Source organism: Bos indicus, chromosome X (assembly GCF_029378745.1).
Source record: "Bos indicus isolate NIAB-ARS_2022 breed Sahiwal x Tharparkar chromosome X, NIAB-ARS_B.indTharparkar_mat_pri_1.0, whole genome shotgun sequence".
NCBI lineage: Eukaryota > Metazoa > Chordata > Mammalia > Artiodactyla > Bovidae > Bos > Bos indicus.
The window spans coordinates 115,099,180-115,118,537 of record NC_091789.1 but is presented as its reverse complement, the minus strand read 5'-3'; the positions used below and the strand labels follow the sequence as shown (position 1 = coordinate 115,118,537).

The 19,358-nt window shown below is 36.1% G+C and overlaps 1 protein-coding gene across 4 annotated transcripts in view; it reads left to right on the top strand.

The window, feature by feature from the left end:
• The window catches only part of CFAP47 (cilia and flagella associated protein 47), a 562,308-nt gene that overhangs the window by 107,046 nt on the left and 435,904 nt on the right, over positions 1-19,358 (top strand). For all 4 annotated transcript variants that reach the window (XM_070784977.1, XM_070784976.1, XM_070784975.1 and 1 more), the window contains 3 exons: positions 7,293-7,387; positions 12,654-12,813; positions 18,465-18,660. In XM_070784977.1, coding sequence (XP_070641078.1) covers positions 7,293-7,387; positions 12,654-12,813; positions 18,465-18,660 — 451 coding nt within the window. The remainder of the gene's footprint in view (positions 1-7,292; positions 7,388-12,653; positions 12,814-18,464; positions 18,661-19,358) is intronic.

The following is a 19,358-nucleotide window of genomic DNA, read 5'->3' as shown; positions in this document are numbered from 1 at the left end:
TAACTTAAACCAAGGAAATTATAAATATTATAGATACAGCCCCCACATATTGGTTTTCTCTATTAAGAATATTCCCTAGGAATTTATTCTAAGAGACGAAACAAAGGAATATATAAAGATATTCATCAGAGCATTACCAATGATTGTGAAATACTGGGAGTAGACTAAATGTCCAGTAATAGGGGATTGGCTAATTAGGTTATTCTTTGACTATGTTAAGGAATGTTATACCTCTATGAAAATTCATGATAGCTTGTTAAATAAGAAAAAGTGCAGATTACAAAACCTATGGTTGTGTGGCCCTACTTTTGGGTTATGTCAAAATATATATAGGAAAAAATATATGTAGACAAAACATGAACAGTAATGGTTACTGAGTAGATATAGTATAGGTAATTTTGAGGGGTGATTTTTTCTGTTCTTACAGTTTTCTTTATAACGAACGTACAACTAAGTTATTAGAAAAAAACTCACTGTAATCCATGACATTAATGGATTTCCCCAGTTGATCAGTGGTAAAGAACAGTTCTATGAAGTCAAATCCTATGAAGTCAAATCCCTTATGACTATACAGTGTAAGTGAAAAATAGATTTAAGGGACTAGATCTGATAGACAGAGTGCCTGAAGAACTATGGATGGAGGTTCGTGACATTATACCAGAGACAGGAATCAAGACCATCCCCAAGAAAAAGAAATGCAAAAAAGCAAAATGGCTGTCTGAGGAGGCCTTACAAATAGCTGTGAAAAGAAGGGAAGGGAAAAGCAAAGGAGAAAAGGAAGGACACACCCATTTGAATGCAGACTTCAAAAGAATAGCAAGGAAAGATAAGAAAGCCTTCCTCAGAGATCAATGCAAAGAAATAGAGGAAAACAATGGAATAGGAAAGACTAGAGATCTCTTCAAGAAAATGAAGGATACCAAGGGAACATTTCATGCAAAGATGGGCTCAATAAAGGACAGAAATGGTAGGGACCTAACAGAAGCAGAAGATATTAAGAGGTAGCAAGAATACACAGAAGAACTGTACAAAAAAGATCTTCACAACAAAGATAACTACAATGGCGTGATCATTCAGATAGAGCCAGACATCCTGGAATGTAAAGTCAAATGGGCCTTAGGAAGCATCACTGTGAACAAAGCTAGTGGAGGTGATGAAATTCCAGTTGAGCTATTTCAAATCCTGAAAGACGATGCTGTGAAAGTGCTGCACTCAATATGCCAGCAAATTTGGAAAGTAAGGAAAACCACTAGACCATTCAGGTATGACCTAAGTCAAATCCCTTATGATTATACAGTGGAAGTGAGAAATAGATTTAATGGACTAGATCTGATAGACATAGTACCTGATGAACTATGGATGGAGGTTCGTGACATTGTATGGGAGACAGGGATCAAGACCATCCCCATGGAAAAGAAATGCAAAAAAGGAAAATGGCTGTCTGAGGAGGCCTTACAAATAGCTGTGAAAAGAAGAGAAGCGAAAAGCAAGGGAGAAAAGGAAAGATATACCCATTTGAATGCAGAGTTCCAAAGAATAGCAAGAAGAGATAAGAAAGCCTTCCTCAGTGATCAATGCAAAGAAATAGAGGAAAACAACAGAATGGGAAAGACTAGAGATGTCTTCAAGAAAATTAGAGATACCAAGGGAACATTTCATGCAAAGATAGGCTCGATAAAGGACAGAAATGGAATGGACCTAACAGAAGCAGAAGATATTAAGAAGCGGTGGCAAGAATACACAGAAGAACTGTTCAAAAAAGATCTTCATGACCCAGATAATCACAATGGTGTGATCACTCACCTAGAGCCAGACATCCTGGAATGTGAAGTGAAGTGGGCCTTAGAAAGCATCACTACGAACAAAGCTAGTGGAGGTGATGGAATTCCAGTTGAGCTATTTCAAATCCTAAAAGATGATGCTGTGAAAGTGCTGCACTCAATATGCCAGCAAATTTGGAAAACTCGGCAGTGGCCACAGGACTGGAAAAGGTTCATTTTCATTCCAATCCCAAAGAAAGGCAATGGCAAAGAATGCTCAAACTACCACACAATTGCACTCATCTCACACGCTAGTAAAGTAATGCTCAAAATTCTCCAAGCCAGGCTTCAGCAATATGTGAACCATGAACTTCCAGATGTTCAAGCTGGTTTTAGAAAAGGCAGAGGAACCAGAGATCAAATTGCCAACATCCGCTGGATCATCAAAAATGCAAGAGAGTTCCAGAAAAACATCTATTTCTGCTTTATTGACTATGCCAAAACCTTTGACTGTGTGGATCACAATAAACTGTGGAAAATTCTGAAAGGGATAGGAATACCAGACCACCTGACCTGCCTCTTGAGAAATTTGTATGCAGGTCAGGAAGCAACAGTTAGAACTGGACATGGAACAACAGACTGGTTCCAAATAGGAAAAGGAGTACGTCAAGGCTGTATATTGTCACCCTGCTTATTTAACTTCTATGCAGAGTACATCATGAGAAACCCTGGGCTGGAAGAAGCACAAGCTGGAATCAGGATTGCCGGAGAAATATCAATAACCTCAGATATGCAGATGATACCACCCTTATGGCAGAAAGTGAAGAACTAAAGAGCCTCTTGATGAAGGTTTACAAGGAGAGTGAAAAAGTTGGCTTAAAGCACAACATACAGAAAACTAAAATCATGGCATCTGGTCCCATCACTTCATGGCAGATTGATGGGGAAACAGTGGCTGACTTTAGTTTTCTGGGCTCCAAAATCACTGCAGATGCTGACTGCAACCATGAAATTAAAAGATGCTTACTCCTTGGAAGGAAAGTTATGACCAACCTAGACGGCATACTGAAAAGGAGAGACATTACTTTGCCAACAAAGGTCCATCTAGTCAAGGCTATGGTTTTTCCAGTGGTCATGTATGGATGTGAGAGGTGGACTATAAACAAAGCTGAGTGCCGAAGAATTGATGCTTTTGAACTGTGGTGTTAGAGAAGACTCTTGAGACTCCCTTGGACTGCAAGGAGATCCAACCAGTCCATCCTAAGGGAAATCAGTCCTGAGTATTCATTGGAAGGACTGATGCTAAAGCTGAAACTCCAATACTTTGGCCACCTGATGTGAAGAACTGACTTATTGGAAAAGTCCCTGATGCTGGGAAAGATTGAGGGCAGGAGGAGAAGGGGATGACAGAGGATGAGGTGATTGGATGGCATCACTGACTCAATGGACATGGGTTTGGGTGAACTCCAGGTTTTCATGATGGATAGGGAGGCCTGGTTTGCTGTGGTTCGTGGGGTCACAAAGAGTTGGACACTACTGAGCGACTGAACTGAATGGTTTTCTTTATAAAAAAAAAAAACATACAACTAAGTTATTAGAAAAAAAAACTCAATGTAATCCATGACATTAATGGGTTTCCCCCATTCCTCAGTGGTAAAGAATCCACCTGCAATGCTGGAGACACAAGACACGCAGGTTTGGTCTTTGTGTCAGGGATATCCCCTAGAGGAAAGCATTTCAACCCACTTCAGTTTTCCTGCCTGGAAAATTCCATGGACAGAGGAGCCTGGCGGGCTACAGTCCATGGAGTCACAAAGAACTGAATACAACTGAAATGACTAAGCATGCATGCACACATCACATTAATAACCTTAAGATAAAAATACCATATGTTCATATCAATAGACGCAGGAAAAAAAGCATTTTACAAAATCCATTACTCATTAAAAAAAAAAAAAAAAAACAGTAAATGAGTGATGGAAAGGAAGTTTCTCCAGTTGATAAAAAATATCTACATAAAAACCTCACAAATAACATTCTTTTTTTTTAATATTGAAGTATAGTTGATTAACAATGGTGTCTTAGTTGCATATGTGAAGCAAAGTGATTCAGTTATACATAGACATGTATCTATTCGTTTTCAAATTGTTTTCCCAATTAGGTTGTTACAGAATATTGAATAGAGTTCCCTGTACTATACAGTAGGTCCTTGTTGGTTATCCATTTTAAGTGTAGCTTGAAGCTTTCTCATTAAGGTCAGAAACCAGGCTAGGCTATCCCCTCTCACCCCTCTTTCTCAACATTGTATAAGAAGACCTAGGTAATGTAATAAGACAGAAAAAGGAGTTGAAAAGTATACAGATTGGGAAGGAAGAATTAAACTGCCTTTTAGTTCACAGATGACATGATTGTCTGTAGAAAATCTGAGTCAATTAAAAAAAAAAAAGCCTCATGGAACTAGTAAGCTATTATAGTAAGGTTTCAGGATACAGGTTACTAAACAAAAGTCAGTTGCTTTTCTGTATGCATGCCCACTCAGTCATGCCCAACTCTTTGCAACCCCATGGACTGTAGCCCACCAGAGTCCTCTGTTCATTTGATTTTTCAGGCAAGAGTACTCAAGTAGGTTGTCATTTCCTCCTCCAAGGGATCTTCCTGACCCAGGAATCAAACTGACGTCTCTTGGGTCTCCTTTTTGGCAGGCGGATTCTTTACCACTGAGCCACCTGGGAAAACAAGTAGTGAAAAATGAAATTTAAAGTTAAATACAAAATACCATTTATATTAGCACCCAACAAAAATGAAGTACTTAGGTATAAATCAAACAATATAGTTACAGATCTATATGAGAACTGTAAAACTCTGGTGAAAGATATCAAAGGAGAATTAAATGGAGCAATCATTCTGTGTTAATGCATGGGAAGACTCAATATTGTCATGTTGGCTGTCCTTCCCAACTTGATCTAGAGATTCAATGCATTCCCAGTCAAAATCTCAGCAAGTTATTTTGTGGATATTGACAGACATATTGATTCAAAGTTTATATGAAAAAAGAAAAGACCCACAATGACCAGTGTGGTATTGAAGGAACAGAGCAAAGAAGACAGACACTACCTGACTTCAAGACTTACTTCAATGGTGCAATAATCAAGAGAGTTTATTGACAAAGCTAGACAAATAGATCAATGGAACAGGAAAGAGAGCCCAGAAACAGCCCCACATAAATATAGTAAGCTCATCTTTGACAAAGAAACAGAGGCAATACAACTCAGAATAAATCGTCTTTTTTAAAGAATGTAACTGAAACAGTAGACATCCATAAGTTAAAAAAATGAATCTATATTTGGCAAAACTAATACAATATTGTAAAGTTTAAAAATAAAATAAAATTTAAAAAAAATGAATCTAGATACAGATTTTATATACTTCACAAAAATTAACTCAAAATGATTACAGACCTAAATGTAAAAGGCAAAACTATAAAACTCATAGAAGATAACATAGGAAAACATCCCTAAAATGACCTTGGGTTTGGCAGTGACCTTTTAGCTACAAGAAAAAAGATATGATCTGTGAAAGAGAGAATTAATAAGCTAGACCTCATAATAATAAAGATTTCTGCTCTGCAAAATATGCTATCAAGATACCAAAATGAAAAGCCACTGACTGGAAGAAAATATTTACAAAAGACATATCTAATAAAGAACTATTCTCCAAAATAAAGAACTCTTTAAATTCAACAGTAAGAAAAACAAACCATTTGAAACCTGAGCCAATGATATGAGCATACAACTTACCAATGGCAATACACCAAAGGTAGATAAGCATGTGAAAAAGTGCTCCACATCATATGTTACCAAGGAAATTAAAATTAAAACAACAGTACGAAGCACTATGCATCTATTAGAATGGCCAAAATCCAGAGCATTGACAATGCTAAATGCTGATGAGGATGTGGACAATAGAACTGGTGTGAATGCAGTTGCTAGTGAGATTTTATTGCTGATGGAATTGAAAGATGGTACTACTACTTTGGAAAACAGTTGGTCATTTGGTGGTTTTTTCCCCAATGCTAAACATATTCTTACCATACAATGTGGCAGATTGCTGTCCTTTGTATTTACCCAAATGAGTTGAAAACTCATATTTACACAAAAATGTGCGTGTAAGTTTTTATGGCAACTATGTTAATCATTTCCAAAACTTGGAAGCAACCAAGGTGTTCTTCAGTAGCTGAATGGGTAAACTGCAGTATTGAGTTGGCCAAAAAGTTGTTAGAATTTTTGCAGACAATGGAATATTATTTAGTGCTAAAAAGAAATGAGCTATCAGGTCATGAAAAGACATGGATGAACCTTAAATGTATAGCACTGAGTGAAATAATCTAATCTCATAAGACTATATGCTGTATCATTCCAACTATATGACATTTTGGAAAATGCAAAACCATGGAGGCAATAAAAAGATCAGTGGCTTCCAAGGATTGTAGTAGAAAGAGACAAATAGGTAGACCACAGAGGATTTAGGGGGCAGTGAATCTCCTCTATATGAAACAGTAATGCTGGATGTCATTATACATTTGTTCAAACCTATAAAATGTACAACACTATGAATGACCCCTAATGTAAACAGTGAACATTACGTTATAATAATGTATCATTGCAGGTTCCTGTATAATGAATGTACCACTGTGGTAGACGATGTTGATAATGGAAGAGGCTGTGTGTGTGTGGCAGTGGGGAGGGGGATATAAAGGATATCTCTGTATTTTCTGCACAATTCTGTGAACTAAAATTACTCTAACAATCTATTTAAAAATATAAGAGTTTCCAGCAGATAATAATTCCTTATCTAGTGTATTTTTATAGATAATTGTATTCCTGATCTTCCATAGAATAACCATTTTCTCCCTGGAGCTTTTTGTTTCATGTATGTTTCATGATATGCCATATATATATTTTCCCTTTATTACAATAATTTTTATTTCTGTATTTCTTTTCACTTCTCTACTTCTGCATTGGTCAAACTTTACTGTGGAGATCATTTTAATTTTGTCTACTTTTTGTCCTGAGATAAATATTTAGTATATTTTATGTTCTTTTATTGTCTCAAGGGTACATTTTATATTTACTTGTAATTAACTACCATTACAAAATTGGAACTTATGATAATCCAAGTTATTCCTGAAATGTTTTTAAAAATAATTTTGTTTCCTGGCTGGAAATATAGCAATAGGTAGAAAATTTAAGGTAAAGTAAGAATTATCTGTGAGCTTATGTCATTAATATTTTAACAGTATGTTCCCTGGTGACTCAGATGGTAAAGAATATGCCTGCCGATGCAGGAGGTGTGGGTTTGATCCCTGAGTCGGGAAGATCCCCTGGAGAAGGGAATGGCTACCTACCCCATTATTCTTCCCTGGAGAATTCCATGGACAGAGGATCCTGTCAGGATCCAGTCCTTGAGGTCGCAAAGAGTCAGACACGACTGAGCAACTAACACTTTCACTTTACTTTTACTTTCCTTTTGCAGTGTTGCAAGCACCAGTGACATTATCCAGCACTCATTTTATCTTTGAAATCCCATTACATAGTCTGGATCCTAATAACAGGGTCACAAAAACTCAGGTATGTATAATTGATACAGTTTACAATTTTTTTTTCTGATTATGGTTTTTAGCTTATTAAGATGATTATTCTGAAGCCTGTGTTGTAAGAATATGTGTGTGTGTGTGTGTGTGTGTGTGTGTATATATATATATATATATATATAGAGAGAGAGAGAGAGAGAGAGAGCCTATTTCTCATAAGTAATAATCAAAGTACATAAACACATATAAAGCCATTTATATATTTATATTTTAATGTAAAACTAAAATATAAAATAAATTGAATGGTTATCTGTCTTATACAAATAGAAGCTATGGTTAAAATTCACATGAAATATGTTTCATACAGGTGAGGAAATTAATTGAGAGGCAATAATATAAATTGAAAAAGTCCAGATATATTATAGTCACTTCTATGATAATCTGCTCTTTTTTTCTTATTAGATATTTCTGCCTTTCTTCTAATTATGAATCCATCTGAAAATATAAAGATATGCATAAGAAAGAAGCTCAGGCATATATTGTAGAAATTTGTATTTGTGGTGCTCCTTTTTTGTCTTCTATATCACTTTTCCTGCATTTGTGAATAGAATCCTTTATATTGTAAAAGACACTTTGCCGATGTATAATGTAATTAAGATTAATGATCCTGAGCACGAGGGATTATCTGAGATTATGCATGTGGCCCCAGTTTTATCACATGAGAAGTTATAAACAGAGAACTTTTCTTGACTGTGGTCAGAAGTCGTGATGACAGAAGAGCGGTCAGAGAGATGTGATGTTGCTGGTGCAAGGAGGCCACCAGCCAAAGATGTCTGAACTGAGAATGGCAGGAAAACAGATTCTTCTCTAGAGCCTCTGGAAAGTATCACAGTTCCTCTGATTTTAGTCTTGTGATTTTAGTCTTCTTGATTTTAGTCCAGTGATATTTGCATTGACCTTCTAATCAATAAGACTCTAATGTGACACATTTGTGTTGTTTTAAACCACTGTTTGTGGTAATTTGTTGTGGAAGCAATTAAAAACCTAAAGTAAGCTATGTTAGCATCACACAGAATTAACTATAACTATTTTAGAGAAAATTGAAATAAGAATTGGTTAAAATTGGTTGCTTCTGGGAAACAGGAGTGTTGATGAGTAAGAGTTGAGTGGGCCAACTTTTTGATAAGTATATTTTCCCTATTTGTATAAACTATGTACATGTATCATTATGATGAATTTATAAAGAAAAATAACACAATACTACATATACTTGGGGAAGGAAATGGCAACCTACTCGGATGTTCTTGCCTGGTATATCCCACGGACAGAGGAGCCTGGAGGCCTGCAGTCCATGGGGTCATGAGAGTTGGACATGACTTAGCGACTAAACCACCACTTATACTAAATTAATTAACCAATGTTTCTCCCTTGATGAGTGCATCAGTTCTATTATTAGGATAGGATATAGAAAGACGTGAATTGTATTTTGGAGATACCATTTCCTCAAATTCAGAATGAGAAAAATGAGGCATTCACATAACTAGCATGATACCATGCCCACCTTCTGTGTTAAGAAAAGGAAAAAAAGATGTCTTCTTTACAAGGTGCAAAGGAACTTCCTTACAGAGTACACAAATATTAGGACTAAATAGATGTCTCAGTACATACAGACATTTCAGAATAAAATTGACTCATTTTTAAAATCCTGATTATTTTAAATCAATCATGCTTTGAAAGAAACAAAGTATGCTATTTTATTGTGGTGATGATTACATAGATCATTCTATACTCTTCAAATTTTGAAGAGCAGGGTTTTTAAAAACCTGGTTGAAGGTTTTATTTTCATAATGATTAGCACTGGAAAGATGAGTCTGCATACAAGTCATGTACATAGCTCCCAGATTCACAGGAATTTCACAAAGACAGTGCAGAGAGATTTGGCATACACGTTACACAACTTTCCCTAGTGTTAACACCTTATACAACCAGGAAACATTTTTTAACACTAACAAATTAGCATTAATAAGCTCAACATTCAGAAAATGAAGATCATGGCATCCGGTCCCACCACTTCATGGGAAATAGATGGGGAAACAGTGGAAACAGTGGCAGACTTTATTTTTCTGGGCTCCAAAATCACTGCAGATGGTGACTGCAGCCAGGAAATTAAAAGACTCTTACTCCTTGGGAGAAAAGTTATGACCAACCTAGATAGCATATTTAAAAACAGAGACATTACTTTGCCAACAAAGGTCCATCTAGTCAAGGCTATGGTTTTTCCAGTAGTCATGTATGGATGTGAGAGTTGGACTGTGAAGAAAGCTGAGTACCGAAGAATTGATGCTTTTGAACTGTGGTGTTGGAGAAGACTCTTGAGAGTCCCTTGGACTGCAAGGAGATCCAACCAGTCCATTCTAAAGGAGATCAGCCCTGGGGTTTCTTTGGAAGGAATGATGCTAAAGCTGAAACTCCAGTACTTTGGCCACCTCATGCGAAGAGTTGATTCATTAGAAAAGACTCTGATGCTGGGAGGGATTGGGGGCAGGAGGAGAAGGGGACGACAGAGGATGAGCTGGCTGGATGGCATCACCGACTTGATGGACGTGAGTTTGAGTGAACTCCGGGAGTTGGTGATGGACAGGGAGGCCTGACATGCTGCGATTCATGGGGTCACAAAGAGTCAGACACGACTGAGTGACTGAAGTGAACTGAACTGAACTGAAAATATTATTAGCTAAACAACAGACTGCATTCAGATTTCACTTTTACTGCCCAGGGTCCTATCCAGCATACCATATGGCATTTAGTCTCTTCTATTACATGATAGTTTCTCAAACTTGCTGATACTTTATGACCTTGTTAATTTTAAAGAATACTGGTCTGGTAGTTTTTTTTTTTTTTTTTTTTCCAGAATGTTCCTTAATTTTGGTTTGTCTTATATTTTTCACCTGACTGGTCTCCGTTCTTATTTTCTATGGACTTTGGGGAAGAAAATGTCACATAGGTGAAATGTTCATTTTGTCACATCATGTGAAAGGAGTACATGTTATCAATAAACACACCGTGTTTCTCTACTGTAAAGCTGGAGAAGCCATTTTTCCCCTTTGCACACTATACTGTGGAAGTGAGTCATCAATTTCATCCCACACTCAAGGTGTAGGGGGTCAAGCTCCATCTTCTGGAGGGGACATTTACGTATATTATTTGGAATTTTTCTGTAAGAAAGGTTATTCCCTTCCTCCCTCCCTTTATTTATTTATTTGTCAGTATGAACCCACATATATTTACTTCCTACTCTCAGTTTTAATCCAATGTTCATTTTTGTTTATGCTGCTAAAATTGTTCCAACTTTGGCTATTAGAACATCTTTTAGATTGACCCTTTGACGTGCTCTTGTTCTTATGATTTTTAAACATTTCTCTTACTTTCTATGACTACAAAATGGTCAAGGGCCACTTTTATTTTAGTTGTTCTAGCTCTCGAGTCAACATTTTCTCCAAGAAACCTCAGTATCTTTTATGGGAGAATGGTATTTAGAAAACAAGGTCTATATACAAGATGTGCTAGCTGCTACTGTGGTGTCACATGTTCTAGGTCCTTTTGGGAGATAGTGCCAGGAAATATTTGTATGTGTAAAAATCCATGAATACACATATATTGGTAATTTTTCTATCTACCTGCCTATCATCTATTTATATCTACCTTTTCCTGTCTACCTATCTAAACATGAGTTTTAACTTATAGCTCTTACTCTAATCCTGCGCCACAAGGTTCATTCCATCTTTCTCCCTTGTTCATTTTTAACTCTTCTATGACAATGAGAAGTCTGAATCTCTTATTTATAATGTATTTACTTATTTTTTTTTAACGCTGGTGTACTTAGTAAAGAAGTTTCAGGATTTTTAACCTGCACTCTCACCCCACTCCAGTATTCTTGCCTGGAAAATCCCATGGACAGAGGAGCCTGTTGGGCTGCAGTCCATGGGGTTGCTAACAGTTGGACACTACTGAGCGACGTCACTTTCACTTTTCACTTTCACGCATTGGAGAAGGAACTGGCAACCCACTCCAGGATTCTTGCCTGGAGAATCCCAGGGACGGGGGAGCCTGATGTGCTGCTGTCTATGGGGTTGCACAGACTCGGACACAACTGAAGCAACTTAGCAGCAGCAGTAGCAGCAGCAACTTGTACTCTGTTAGAATTATTAGCATATTTTCCAACTAGAGTACAGTGTTTATAAAGAGTATCTTTTTGTCTTTAGCTTTATGTAGTTTCCAGTCAAAACACAGTTTTCCAGAATTATGTAGGCCATTCTTTACCCAGTACCTTCAGTGAGGTTATTTCATTCTTTTGCGATATAATTTGTCACAGTCTACAATCCATCCTGGGATCCCTGACATCTTGGTTGATTCCTTTTAATTTTCATATTTTTAAGTCTACTCCTTGCAGTATATAATTATTTGGGTTTTTGGAAATTGTATAGAAGGGTTTACCACTTCAGTGCCATATAGAACAGTTTTATCACACTGAAAAATCTCTCTATAACCCCTTGGCAATTAACTACTTCTCCTTCCACCAACATTTGGCAGCAATTGATTTTATTTTCCATCCACAAAATTTTGCATTTCCAGACTGACAGGTAATTTAATTATACAATATGTAGACATTTGGACTTCGCATCTTTCACTTAAAATTAAGTAAATATGTAATATTCACTTATGTTTTTACTTGAATTAATATTTTACTTATTTTATCACTGAATTTTATCCTATTTTATCGCTGTACTGCAGTTTTTTTATGCATTCATTTGTTGATAGAAACCATGTTTGTTTTGACTTCCAGTGGTTCGTGATTATGAGCAAAGCTATTGTAAACATTCACATACAGATTTTTGTATAAACATAAATTTTCAATTTACTTAGGAAAATAATTAAAACTAGGTTTACTGGGTCATTTGGTAAGTGTATGTTTAGCATTATAAGAAGCTGTCAAACTGTCTTCCAACATGACTGTACCAATTTGCATTCTACCTTCATGAATGAAGGTTCTTGTTACTCTGCATCCTTTCTAGCTAGCATAGCTCCTTTGAGTACTTTCATAGTTGTTAACAGGCTATGGACATATTCATGTACCTGTTTGTTTGTCTAATATTCACCTTTAAAACATTTTATCTGTGATTACCACTTATAATTGCTTACTTTGTTCATAGGACCATCAAGTTGCTATGGCAATACAAACTAAATTTTAGATTGCATATTGTAATCTTTATAAATTTCTTCTTTTATTTTTTATGTGTGAACAGAATCTGGTATTACATAATACTTCAAGAAAAGATGTAGTGTGGAATTTGGATATTAGAAATACTGGCAAGCTTTTCAAAGATGGTATATTCAAATTTAGCACACTCAGTGGAACTCTGCAACCAAATGAAGAGTGTAATGTTGCTGTAAATTTCTGTCCAAGTAGGTACCTTTTTCCTGTATTTGTTGTTATTTCTATATCAGTTTATCATTCACATATTTTATTTTACTATGTATATGAAACTTTATATTATTATATGTACTTAAAACAGTTTTAAGAAATTTCTTACTAAAATTTTGTAGTAACTATCATTATAAATGACTCCCTTTGATCCTTTCCTCCTGGTGTTCATGCTGTTATATACTCCCCTCCTACATCAAATAAGGTTAATATATGACTTGTGGGATTTTATGGATGTGATGGTGTCTGATCTCTAAGGGTTTATCAGAAAAGACATCACAACCTCTGACTTACATGGATTGCTTGCTTTGGGGAAAGCTGGCCAGAATGTTTGTTTATCTATATTTCTACTTTCCTGGTTTTTTTTAATTGCAAAAATATAACTGTACCTTTTAATAATTGGTATAACAGTTTTCTTCCATTAAATATGTATTTGAAAACAATTTGGAAGCTTTACACATTTGATTTTCTAATGAACTACAGATTATTTTTTCTAGTTTCTAGAAAAAGGCATATAATTGAGTTTTTCCCTTCAAGAATAATATGCTTTTCCAGCAATCAAGGTGTTGTTTTATATGCATCACTGTATAAAAAACAAAAATATCTTTCCCCCCTGAATTATCTTGGTACCTTGTTGAAAATCAACTAACCATAAACATGATTCTTTATTTCTCTTGGTCTTAGAGAATGGCTTGTGAAGTATTTTATTCCCTTCATTTCTGTTTTTATGAAGATTTATATTAATTATTCATGAAATGTTTGGTAAATTCCACCAATGAAGTTGTTTCAGCTTTGGCTGTTCCATGTGGGAAATGTTTTGATTCCTACTTTCATTCCTTTAAGTATATTCATATTTTAAGTTCATATTTAGTTCATATTTTATATTTCTTCTTATAATTATAATTCTTATAATTACATATTATAATATGTAGTTCATATTTTATATTTCTTCTTTCATCAATTGAAGTAGTTTATATCTTTCTAGAAATTTATCCATTTGTTCTAGGTTATCTAATTTGTTTGTATATAGTTGTACATTGTGTTCTCTCATAATTCATTTATTACATTTCTGTAAAGTGAGCATTTTCCCTTTTTTATTCATGATTTTTGAATCTTTTCTTTCTTTTTTCTTGGTCAGTCTTGCTAATGATTTTTAAAATTTGTTATTTTCAAAGACCAACTTTTGATTGCCTAATTTTTTTCCTGTGCTTAAATTCAATTAATTTCTGTTCTAATATTTATTATTTTCTCTATTCTGCTTTGTTTGGCTGTAATTTTTTTTCTTATCTCTTAGGGTGCAAGGTGTTAGGTATTGATTTGAAACATCTTTTTATATATAGACATTTATAGTTATAAATTTCACTCTGAGCACTGATTTAGGTGTATCACATAAATTTTGGCATGTTTTGTTTTCCTTTTAATCTCAAGGTATTTTTTTTTAACTTACCTTACCATTCCTTAACAATTAGTTTTTTGTGGAGTGTGCTGTTTAATTTTCATGTATTTGAGAATTTCCCATATTTCACTTTAATATTGAGTTCTATTTTTATTACATTGTTGTTGCAGAACATAGTTTATATGGTTTTAGTCTTTTTTTAATGGAGTGAAAGTCACTCAGTCATGTCTGAGTCTTTGTGACTCCATGGACTATAATTCTCCAGGCCAGAATACTGGAGTGGGTAGCTGTTCCCTTCTCCACAGGATCTTCCCAACCCAGGAATCAAACAGGGGTCTCCTGCATTGCAGGCGGATTCTTTACCAGATCACCTTATACCCTAAAATATGATCTACCCAAGAGAATGTTCCACATACACTTGAGAAGTTTATGTATTTTGCTTTTGTTAGAGGAAATGTTCCATAGATGTGTGTTAGGTCTACTTCATTTATAATGTTGTGTAAGTCTTTTTATTTCTTTAGTGATCTACCTACTTGACTTTCCCACATTTGTGAGTGGTTGTTGAAGTTTTAAAGGGTTTTTATTTCATTATTTATTTCTCCTTTCAATTCTATCAGATTTTTCTCAAGTACTTTGTGGCTCTGTTAAGTATGTGTATGTTTATAATTGTTTTATATTCTTGATGGGCTTTCCTGATAGCTCAGTTGATAAATAATCTGCCTGTAATGCAGGAGACCCCGGTTCAATTCCTAGATTGGGAGGATCCTCTGGAGAAGGGATGGGCTACCCACTCCAGTATTCCTGGGCTTCCCTTGTGGCTCGGCTGGTAAAGAATCTGCCGGCAATGTGGGAGACCTGGGTTCGATCCCTGAGTTGGGAAGATCCCCTGGAGAAGGCAAAGGCTACCCACTCCAGTATTCTGGCCTGGAGAATTCCATGAACTGTATAGTCCGTGGAGTCACAAAGAGTTGGACACAACTGAGCAACTTTCACTTTACTTCACTACTTCACATTTCTTCTTGATAGCTTATCCTGTTATTAGTACATATAGCACCCTTATTTATCTATAGTAGCAATTCTTTTCTTAATATTTATTTTCTGTTATTGTTATAGTCACTGCAGTTCTCTTTTAGTTACTACTTGCATGTATATTATTTCTCTGTCCTTTTACTTTCGAGTGAGTTGTTTTTTGAATCTAAAAGTATCTCCTGTAGATGACATGAATTTGGATTGTTTTTATTTTTATAATTTATTTATTTTTGGCTATGCTGGGTCTTTGTTGCTCTGTGAGCTTTCTGTAGTTGTGGAGTGAGAGATACTCTCCAGTTGCAGTTACATGGGCTTCTCATTGAGGTGGTTTCAGTAGCTGAGGTGTGAGGGCTCAGTAGTTGTGGTTCCTGGGCTCTAGAGCATAGGCTCAATAGTTGTCAGGGAGGCCCTGGATTTTTTTTTAATCTAAATTTTACTTATCTCAGCCTTTTTGTTGCTGTATTGAATTACTTTACTTTTACTGATTAATTACTAATGAAGTGAAGGAAAGATTTACATCTTTTTGTTATTTGCTTTCTGTATGTCTTTTAGTTTAACATTTTACTTCTCTTGTTTCTTTCACAAATTTTGAGGTATTTTCATGGTGATTTTCCTGAAAAAATACAACTAACATCTTAGTTTTTAAAATATAATTGAGATAAATACCAAGTTTTTGTCGATAGTATGCAAAAACTTTGCTCCAATATAGCATCCCTGCTTAAAGCTCAACATTCAGAAAACTAAGATCATGGCATCTGGTCCCATCACTTCATGGCAAATCGATGGGGAAACAGTGGAAACAGTGGCTGACTTTATTTTTCTGGGCTCCAAAATCACTGCAGATGGTGATTGCAGCCATGAAATTAAAAGACGCTTACTCCTTGGAAGGAAAGTTATGACCAACCTAGACAGCATATTAAAAAGCAGAGATGTTATTGTGTCAACAAAGATCTGTCTAGTCAAGGCTATGGTTTTTCTAGTAGTCATGTGAGAGTTGGACTATAAGAAAGCTGAGAGCAGAAGAATTGATGCTTTTAAACTGTGGTGTTGGAGAAGACTCTTGAGAGTCCCTTGGACTGCAAGCATATTGAACCAGTCCATCCTAAAAGAGATCAGTCCTGGGTTTCATTGGAGGGACTCATGTTGAAGCTGAAACTCCAATACTTTGGCCACCTGATGTGGAGAGCTGACTCATTTGAAAAGACCCTGATGCTGGGAAAGATTGAGGGCAGGAGGAGAAGGGGATGATAGAGGATGAGATGGTTAGTTGGCATCACTGACACAATGGATATGGGTTTGGGTGGACTCCGGGAGTTGGTGATGGACAGGGAGGCCTGGTTTACTGCGGTTCATGGGGTCGCAAAGAGTCGGACACGACTGAGCAACTGAACTGAACAGGAAGATGCCTCATGCACAGATACCTAGGAAATTAAGTCTAACCAACACTAGTCTATCAGCTAACCCAACCCACTCCCCACCCCCGCACCCCATCTGACCCCATAAGATCAGGTTGAGTCTGTATTCTAAAACGACACCTTCTCATAGCTACTTGCCCTTCCCTATTCTGCTTCCCTCCTTTACCCACAGGTTCCTCTGAGAGCACTCCCGCAGTAAATCACTTGCATCGGGATCTCTCGGACACTACCATATTTTACACTACTGGCAATCTAATACCGGTGACTAGCTATGTCAATAGTAGAAAAGGCAGTATAAGAACCTGTTACTACTTTTAAAGTCTTAAGAATTCATTAAGCTGTGTGTTCGCTCTCAGTAATATTCTGTAAGACAGTGTTGCAGTAAATCTACATCCAGCATACCTTTTATCCTGGCCTTGTATATTCAGTGTAGATTTATAGGTGAGAGAGAAGACATCAGATACTGTGATTAGTAGACTTTAAAAATCTTTTTATTTTGTATTCCCTCTGTTTTGAACTCTGAAAATATGATAGAAAGCATCAAATATTCCCTGCAATCTAAAGTTTACTTTGTAAAACTTATTAGGTCTCATTGTATATTTCTGTGAATTTCTTCTTAGTTTCTAATGTGTCTGGTACTAAAAGAAATAGCATAAAAACTAGTCTAGCCAAAGCTACCATCTGTATTTCTATTCAGAGTTTTTCCTTTATGTCCCAAATGAACATTTATATCCAGATGAAGTGGTCTGGATTATTTAGATGGAAATAAGAAAAATTTCCATTTGACTTTTTTCTTTCAGTGTGGGACTGAGCCCATGCAGTCAAACCCGTTGTTTCCCTCCATAGGATACAATCCTAACTCTTAAAAAATCAAGCATGCCTATAACACTTTTAAATAAATTACCTCTTAGGTGAGAGAGAAGGCATACCTGGGCTTAAAAACATACATTATTGAAGCCACAGTGGTCTTAGATTATATAAGGAGCCTCATTCTTCATTACCCCAGAAACCTTTAAATTTTCTGAAACCCAGAAATAATCTCAAAGCAGCCCATTCAAAACTCAGAATTCAGTAAGTTTTTGAATTCTAAAATACAACATTGAGTTCAGACTCACAAGATCATATTTTTCTGCCTATGAGATTTATGTTTGGAGATTTGAGTCTTAAAAGACATTGGCACCTGTTGTCTGAGACCAGCCTGCTGCCTCTGTGCTGAGCCCTTTTCTCCAGCACAAACTGCCTTTCCTCCTATGAGTTGCCACGTGGTAATTTCCTGTCTTTTCCTATGAGGTGAGATTAACCAGTCAATCCTAACAGCCTTTCATAAACCTAAAAATCTGAGAGAAAGCATGTTTGATTCCTCTCAGTATATCCTTTTCTCAGTAGTCCCCTAAGATCCTTAGGGCAGTTATCTGACCTCATCTTCATACTGCCTATATTAAAGAGATGGGTAGCTCCTGTTAAGGCACAGAAAGCAGTTAAAAAATAGAAGTCTTGTTGTACTGTGTCCCCACAGTATATGTATTTTCCCATAATAATGAAAATCTGTTTTAAGGGAACATGCTCTATTTCTACACAGAGTGTTCTTTAAAAGAGTTTTATTTGCATGACACCTCATTACATGTCTTAAGTTCCTTAGCAGGATAAATTCAGTTTCCAGGTAATCTATTCTGCTCCACTAAACTGTAACTTAATAGTACATCTTAATATTTAGTAAGGTTTAAATTATATAATTTTTTTTGCTGTGTGTGCACTAATCTAAAATACTTTAAAAATGTTTTTCTTTCATTAGAACAGCCTAGAGAATACACAGCTGATATCCCTATTTATTTAAATGATAATCCAGTTTGCTATCGAATGTTACATCTGATTGGAGAGATAAAATCACCCAAGTTATTATTTGTTCCTCCTTTCGTATTTTTTACTCCTGTTCCTTTGGATGTACCAGCTGTGATGGATGTCAACATTTTACCTCAGAACTATTTCAGGTAAACACCTAATGTGAATTTACCACATCTTCTTCAAGTACTTCTTTGTTTCTGTCTGCGTTATACGAGTCATGAGCAATGTCTGACTGTTCTATAGATGGAGTGAACTTTTAAAATATTTAACTGTACGTTTAAATTAAAAATACCCCCCAAGAGCTCATTTAGTTATCTCAGTTTTTAAATTTTCTTATAAAAATTTTTGCTATGTCTGATTTTGTGATTTAAGAAGCAAGCTTAAAACTTCAGTGTATTACTTTTCTTTTACTCCATGACCAATTACCACAGATCTAGTGCCTTTTAAAACATGAATTTGTTCTCAAGTTTCATCGGTGGTCAGTAGTCCAGGTTAGTTTAGTGTTCACTGCTTAAGATCTCAGTAGGCAGAAATCAGGTGTGGACTACAGCAGCACATCATCTGTGACTCAGTCCTCCTCCAAGTTGGCAGAATTAATCCCTGTAGTTGTAGGACTCAGGCGTCATTTTTTTTTGCTGGCTGTTTGCTTGGGCAACTCTCAGCTCTTATGGGCCACCCTCAAGTCCTAGACCAGAGAAGGCAATGGCACCCCACTCCAGTACTCTTGCCTGGAAAGACCCATGGATGGAGGAGCCTGTTAGGCTGCAGTCCATGGGGTCGCTAAGAGTCAGACGCGACTTCACTTTCACTTTTCACTTGCATGCATTGGAGAAGGAAATGGCAA